The sequence below is a fragment of the Octopus sinensis genome, linkage group LG16 (assembly GCF_006345805.1).
Source record: "Octopus sinensis linkage group LG16, ASM634580v1, whole genome shotgun sequence".
NCBI lineage: Eukaryota > Metazoa > Mollusca > Cephalopoda > Octopoda > Octopodidae > Octopus > Octopus sinensis.
In genome coordinates this window covers 42,799,219-42,807,574 of record NC_043012.1, presented here as the reverse complement: position 1 = coordinate 42,807,574, position 8,356 = coordinate 42,799,219, and the positions used below count along the sequence as shown (strand labels likewise).

At 35.1% G+C, this 8,356-nt stretch overlaps 1 protein-coding gene across 5 annotated transcripts in view; it reads right to left on the bottom strand.

The window, feature by feature from the left end:
- The window catches only part of LOC115220510 (myb-related protein A), a 156,481-nt gene extending 151,916 nt beyond the window's left edge, over positions 1–4,565 (bottom strand). For 4 of the 5 annotated variants that reach the window (XM_036510081.1, XM_036510082.1, XM_029790647.2 and 1 more), the window contains exon 1: positions 4,312–4,565. In XM_036510081.1, the coding sequence (XP_036365974.1) occupies positions 4,312–4,334 (23 nt within the window). In that variant the 5' untranslated portion in view covers positions 4,335–4,565. The remainder of the gene's footprint in view (positions 1–4,311) is intronic. The other variant, XM_029790646.2, reaches the window with a different exon arrangement.
- Between the last annotated feature and the right edge of the window lie 3,791 nt (positions 4,566–8,356).

Genomic DNA, 8,356 nt, shown 5'->3' with positions numbered 1-8,356 from the left:
CGGTAGAAGCTTTGGCTGTTATTTCTAGTGGGTGAATGGCCTATTATGGCCGTTCCTTAATATTGTTAATATATATATATATATATAACTATATATATATATTATATATATATATATATATATATATATATATATATATATATATATATATATATAAATATATATATATATAAATCATCATCATCATAATCATTTAACGTCTGCTTTCCATGCTAGCATGGGTTGGACGATTTGACTGAGGTCTGGCAAACCAGACTCCAATCTGATTTGGCAGTTTTTACAACTGGATGCCCTCCTTAATGCCAACCACTACAAGAGTGTAGCGGATGCTTTTATGTGCCACCGTCACATAACTCTCTAATTATTTGTATCTAAAGCATCACCTTTACCTTTGTAGCAGTTGACTATTATGCTGCTTCACCAGTCATTGGGTATGACTCCTTCATGTATCACTGGGTGACTAGGCTATAGCCGACACTGCCAGATATTTTGAGCATCTCTGCAGTAATTCCTGATTGACCGGGGGCTTTTCCTGTCTTCATACTCTTAACTGCTTTATCTACCAAGATACTGTCAAATCGGATAGCTGGTCCCTCTGTTGGGTTGACATTCGGCAGACTCTCTTTCTCCCATTCATTTTTTTTATTGAGCAACCTTTCATAGTGGCATCTCCAAACCTCTCTCTTTGCAGCCTCATTTAGTGCAAGAGAACCATCATCCATGCGGACACATTTCTCTCCTACAACATCATGATTCTCTCTCACACACTGTCTTACAACACAAAATACCTCAAGTCTTTGGTCATCACGGCTCAGAACATTGACAAATTTTTCTTATCTGCTTCCCCTCTGGCTAAATAAACCTGTCTCCTAGCTTCACTTCTGGCAGTCTGATACAGTTCCCTGCTACCACCGTTCTTCCAAGCTGGTTTCTTTTTTCTAATAGCCCTGTCTACAACATTGTTCCACCACCATGTTATTTTGGATAGAGAGGGGAGTTTGCACCATCTACAGATCTGGTCAGTAGCTCTCAGCAGGTTGTCCTGTAGAAGCCTCCAGTTGTCTTCTACACCGTGTGAAGCTATATCCCCTTCTATTTCATCAAAGGCTTTGAGTAATATCAAAGGCTTCGATATATATATATATGTCATCATCATTTAATGTCTGTTTTTTATGCTGGCATGAGTTGGACAGTTTGATAGAAGCTGACCAGCTGAAGGGCTGTTTTGGCATGGTTTTTACAGCTGGATGCCCTTCATAATGCCAACCACTTTACAGAGTATACTGGGTGCATTTTAAATGGCACCAGCACTTACGATCCACAAGATTGGGGATGCTTGGCTGGAGAGGGTTGCAAGGGATGAATTTAAACGTGTCTTTTCAAGCACGGAAAAAGCTGCAAAGAGTTTTGGTCCCTTGTCATCTCTTCTGCGAGTCCCAATGTTTGTAGATCCTTTCTTTGTCCCGCATCTTCCTGGGTCTATCCCTTCCACACGTTCCCTCTACAATTAGAGTTCAACACCTTGATGCTACTGTTCACATTGATATGCATTACATGGCCATACCACCACAGTCTTCTCTCTTACACACTACATTTGATGCTACATATACCCAGTTTTTCTCAAATCACACTGTTGTATATGCACACTGACATTACCCATCCAGCAAATCATACTGGCTTAATTTCTTTCAAGTCTTTGCATATCCTCAGTAGTCACAGTCCACATCTCACTGCCATGTAGCATAGCTGTCCATACACAGGCATCATACAATCTGCCTCCCACTGAGAGAGAAGCCCTTTGCTACTAACAGAGGTAGTAGCTATCTGAACTTCACCCAGCCAATTCTTATTCTAATAGCTAAGCTTTCAGAACCCCCACTAATAACTTGATCATCCAAGTAACAGAAAGCATCTACTACTTCTAAGGATCATCCCTGACATTTGAGGATATCTATTTTTCATACATTCCTGGAGTTTAAAGTACCTGCACATCTGCCACATGTAGACTATTTTCCCTGTTAACCTTCTTCTGATATTGCTGCACCTGTTATGTGTCCATAGCTTACACCAAGTACATCTTATGGAGTTTCTACCTATGCCTTTACTACAGAACGAGCAGGGCCATCTCCCTGAAGGTACCTGCAATTTGTTACTTATCAATACTTTGGTCTTTGCTATGTTAACTCTAAGGCCCTTTGATTCCAGACCTTACTTCCATACCTGAAATTTTTTCTCTAGTTCTTGTAGTGATTCAGCAATAAGAACAAGGTCATCAGCATAGAGGAGCTCCCAGGAACAGCCAGTCTTAAACTCCTCAGTTACAGCTTAGAGAGAGAGCGGGCTAAGAACTGACCACTGGTGAACTTTTAATTGTACACTGAACTCCATGCTATACTCATTGGCAACTCTCACCATACTAACAGCATCCATGTATATTACTTGTGCAGCTATCTTTAACCACTCATCTATCCTTAGCTTCCACATTGCCCATCAGATAAGGGAGTGGGGGACCCTATCAAAGGCTTTCTCCATGTCAATGAAAGCCAGAAACAGAGATTTATTTTTGGCCAGGTATTTCTCCTGCAGTTGCCTCACCAGGAAGATAGCATCGGTGGTGCTTCTCCCTGACACAAATCCAAACTGCATCTCATCTATGCTAACTTTCTCCCTAATTGAGCTATGAACCTTTCTGCAACTATATATATATGTCCAATCCATGCCAGCATAGACAACAGACGCTAAATGATGATTATATGTGTGTGTGTATATATATATATATATATATGTGTGTGTGTGTGTGTGTGCATATCTATAAATATGTACATATAAGTATATATGCATATGGACGAGGACAGCTGCATGAAGAAGTGCTGATCAATAACTGTGGAATAAACCTCTGGAAGAGATAGACCTAGAAAGACATGGGACAAAGGATTCAAGCATGATCTTCGGATGTTGGGTCTCACGGAGGTAATGACAAATGATCGAGACCTTTAGTTGTTTGCTGTGCTTGAGAAGACTCGTCAGGCCAAGTGAAATCGTAATCGTGGACAGTGCTGATGACACGTAAAAAGCACCCACTATACTCTTGGAGTGGTTGGCGTTAGGAAGAGCATTCAGCCATAGGAACTAGTCACGGTGTGTGCCAGCATGAAAAATAGACACTAAATGATGTTGATGGTATATGTGTATGTATGTGTTTGCGTGTGTATGTATGTGTGTGTGTGTACTCATCCATATATACACATATATTCATACATACATAGTAGAGATTTACCTCTTATTGTACCCATAACTGCTCTTTCCTAGAGTGAGATCTTAACTTTTGAGCCCTGAATACACACACACAGCGTATGTTTGGATGGATGTGCATGACTGTACGTGTATAATAATTTTATGAGACGTTTTGAAAGTGCTAATTGAGAATTTGTCTTTATTGTATAGGGTGCCTGTAAAACAATGTTATCTGAAATTATCTTAGCATTAAATTTTTTTTAAACGTGCAAACCTTAACCGTATGATAAAATCTCTTCCACCGAAAACATACCTGTTTTCGCTCTGATCAGTCCCATTACACCGTATTCACATTTAAAAGTTGTCTTGAGTATCTCATGTGAATAATAACACGTGGGAAAGATCATCTACACTAAATATTGTCACATAAAACTTGTACCCAGCTTTAATAAACAAAACTTAAAACTTCAATTCGCATTTTAAAATACTTATAGCAAACGCCAGATATATCAACAAACGCCAGAAAAACGTTAAAAAATGCTATTAAATTACGATATTGAAGCCTCAAAACACATTTTGGTAAATCGAAAACAAATTTTAGATTATCAAGAGAAATGAATAAAAATTTTGATGGACACATTTTATGAAAACTAATGATACCTTAAAACAGGTATTTCGTTTCAACAAAATAGATCTCATAATAAAATATAAAGTTATACAAACAAAGCAAATTTCATGCATAATATTTTAGGTAAATTCACAAAGCATTCAACAAACCCATTTCACACTGCAAATCCAAATCAAAGACGTATGTTGTTTCTATAAGGTAACATATCTACTGTGTTCTTTCTACAAGGTAGCAGACATGCTGTGTTCTTCCTTTAAAATGGACTTAAGAGACATATTTATTCAGCATAAAAATCAGCTTCATATCATTCCAACGAATAATTGAAATATGAAAACGTTTCTTTATATAATAAAAAGATTAGGAAGAATTATGAACAAATATTTGTTACGTCTGAAAAAAACCATCTTTCAATCGAAAACAAATAGACGAAAATAATTAACAAAACTCACCCAATCTTATGAGGCTCACTCATTACGATTGATCATATAATAAACGAATTGTATTTCCATAACAAGACACACGTAACGATTCACTATTTACTTCATGCCGATAATAATCACTTGAAATAAACATAAGCAGAGATGAAAACTAGTATCATGGCGGAGACTGTATTCCGCGCTTTCTGGGCGAATTGCGCGCTGATTGGCGTTGACGTCATATTCATAAGCCATCGCTAGGCTTCTCAACACTTACACTGCTCTCTCACAAGATTCAAACGAAATAAAAGTGATAAACAATTTATTTTCGAACAATAATGATACGTAACCTTTCTAAAAATCAAAATTTCGGTGAAATCTAATTTATTTCATATATAATTTAAAACATCCGAAAGTTAACTGAAATTATTTAGAATCGCACCTCTCCTTTCAATTAAATATATACTAAAAGTAAGGGGTGCGCGCGCGCATTACTGTGTTTTTAGTTTTACTTCTAGCTCTCTCTCTCTAATGGAGAAAGAATGGTTTCTACCTAGACCAGGGTTTCCCTACCTGGGTTTCGTGAACTAAATTCAAAATATATATAAGATAGGCCTTATTAAGGGATAGTAATATCCAATGAATTACTGGTCCAATACCTAATATTTGTTGTGAATATTAATTATAATACTCATGAATAATAGGTAATTAGATAAACCAATGTTTATATTTATTCAAGAAAAATAAGAAAATGGAGATAAATCAATTAATAAGTATTAGGAGTAGGGATATTAACAATAGCCATAGTAACATTGATAATATATATGGTAATAGTGGAGTTCATCTAAACAATAATAATAATAACAATAACAATAAAGTCACTAATAAAACCAATCTAAAGGGGAATTCTAGGCATTATATTGACAATACTAAGGGTAGAAAGCATATGGGTTGGAAGAATAATAGGGTTTTTCCCAAGAATAACAATTTTCGGAGTAATCCACATAGTGATGACGATACACTATGGCTAATAATACCATATGCAATGCAGATTAAAACGGATATAGTCAGAACAATACATAAAGTAATATATAGACTATTTACTAAGGGTAAGAATAAATTTAGCCAAATAATTAACAATAGAACTATTAGAATAGGATATAGTATCTAGCCACCATCATCTCCTCCTTCAACAACGAAGAAATTGGATTGCTTCTATAATGATAGAAAGATAAACATGAGTAGTAGTGAAAATAAGTGCAATAATATCAACAGGAATAGGGCTACGGGGATTTCTGCCAGGGTTAAATCTCCTCAATCTGTTAATGGCTGCAATTGCAGAAGCAAGAATCAATGTGTGTTTGGTAATAAATGCCTGAGGAGAGAGGTGGTTTACCAATGCACTGTAAATACACAATATAATAGCAGGGTGTACATTGGTGCGACTAAAAATAGTATAAAACAACGGCTAAACTATCATAGATATACTTTTAAAAATAAAAATAGGATGAACTCTACGGGGTTAAGAACGTATATCTGGGAACTCAAGAGTAAGAACATAGATTTTAATACTAACATCTGCACCTGTATACAATAGTAGAAGTAAAAAATGCTCTTTATGTATCAATGAAATTTTCTTCATCATCAAAGCCGGCCAACCCATTATTAACAGCATTAATGAGCGAAATTATTTTTGCCTTCACAAATTGGCGTACACTTTCTCTAGATTTAAATAACATATAATTCTTCTACCAGTAACCTTTTAGCATTCATCTATATAAGGACTGTACTATTGGTCCTTACAATTTATAATTTTATAACTTTTGTGTCTCCATGTATGTGTTCTACATTGATTGTTTCTGTCCCGGCTGGAAAAATATACAAAAATATATAGTTATTCTGATATAAGCATGATATTCGGAACCCCACAGAGTCTTTTATCGGTGTAAGGTGTATATGCGCAGCAGTGTGGTGGAGGTCGGGCGGCTCTCAAATGACCAACCGTGAGGAAGATAATGATAATTTTAAATCCAAATCCAATAGTGTATTTATGTCATAAGGAAAATTACTAACTGGAACCCGGACATACATATGTGCCACTCTGGATCCTAATGTAAGCGTTATTAATAATATTATGAATGATAATAATGGTAGCATTAATGGTATTGACAACGATAATGATGCTAACTTTAATGACACTTTAGAAATTAGTATGAAGTAATATAATGTACTATTGACTATGTATATTTGCATCTAGGTACTAATTTGTGCATGTTTATTATCACAATATTAAGTCGAAAAACTGAGACATTGAATGTTGAACACATTTATATGTTTACTAGTTTATATTATTTATTTATATCATTATGTATATGTATATTTTTATATGTATAGGAGTGTGAGTATATGCACTCATATGTATATGTATATGTTGTATTATGGGTATGTACCTACACCCATGTGGGTATATATGTAGACTGATTTATATTACATAATCTCCGAAGAGGCCTTATGATATTTTTGTAAATGTCTCATTTATATCTATATATTGACCTACCATAAAAGGCTAATATTGGTAAAATGAGACATACTTATCTACATGGCCAAAACAGCTGTAAGATGTAATCTATACTTATATTTATATTTACTTATATTTATATTCTCTTTTATATATATTCTACTTATTATACAACATTACTCTTTTATGTACACTTTTTTATGTACATTCCTTTATGTACACTGATTTGTTCTGCTTTTTATATTTAACCCTATAGTCTCTTATGTGGTGGTTTAATAAAGTATGTGATTGAGTATTATCTGGTAATTGATATTTGATTTAGATGTATTTCTCCATTTTCTTATCTTGTATTAGTAATTTGTGGTAAATCATTTTACCTTTGCCCATATAATACAGTAAATGAATTGATTGCATCGCAATCATTAACATTTATGTATTAACCTTGTTGGGTACTTCACTAGCAGTATATTGGATATATGTTATCCCATGGAGGGTTGCATTTACAACCCCTATCTTAATTTGTATATATATATATATATATATATATATATGTATATATACACACATGTATATATATATACATATATATATGCATGTATATATTTATATATATGTCTATTTGTGTGCATGTATATATACACACATGTATATATATGTATATACATATATATATGCATGTATATATGCATGTAGATATATATGTGTGTGTGTGTGCAAATATATATGTATCTCACTTTTACTCTTTTACTTGTTTCAGGCATTTGACAGTGGCCATGCTGGATCACCATATATAGGCGAGCAAACTGACCCTAGGACTTATTCCTTGTAAGCCTAGTACTTATTCTATCAGTCTATTTTGCCGAACCGCTAGGTTACGGGGATGTAAACACACCAGTATCAGTTGTCAAGTGATGTTGTGGGGTACAAACACAGACACACAAACATATTACACATACATATATATGATGGCCTTTTTTCAGTTTCCGTCTACCAAATCCATTTGCAAGCCTGAGGCTATAGCTGAAGACACTTGCCCATGTGGTTTGTAAGCAAGCTACATTATTTCTTTTAAATTGCCATAAAGGCATAACACAGAGGGGACACTACAAAACATGTGGGGACATATAACAATTAAAAATATGTAAAAATAAGATATGATACTGTGAGTGACATGAAAATGAACATGAGAAAATAAATTAAGGTTATGATAACATGAATGATATCTGAAAATGAAAATATGAAGAGTGTGCTACTCACCCCACACTGAGCAACACCACTCGCTGCCTCTGAGTCCTAATTCCTCTTTAGTCTCTGGTCTAGTACTTCTATTTCCACTCTCACTACCGCTCAATGACAACATTCTTTATAACCTTTACACCGGGGGAGGGGTCTTCTAAATTCTGTGGTGGTGTCTGCTTTTTTTTTCTTTTTCTTTTTTTCCTATGGGGAAAGGGAGTGGGTGAGTCTGGAGTCTGTATAGGGCAGGTGGGTCTGAGCAGTCTTGAGTTGGACTAAGGTACCATATCACACTCAGTGTTCTTTCTTTTCTTCCTCTTCTTC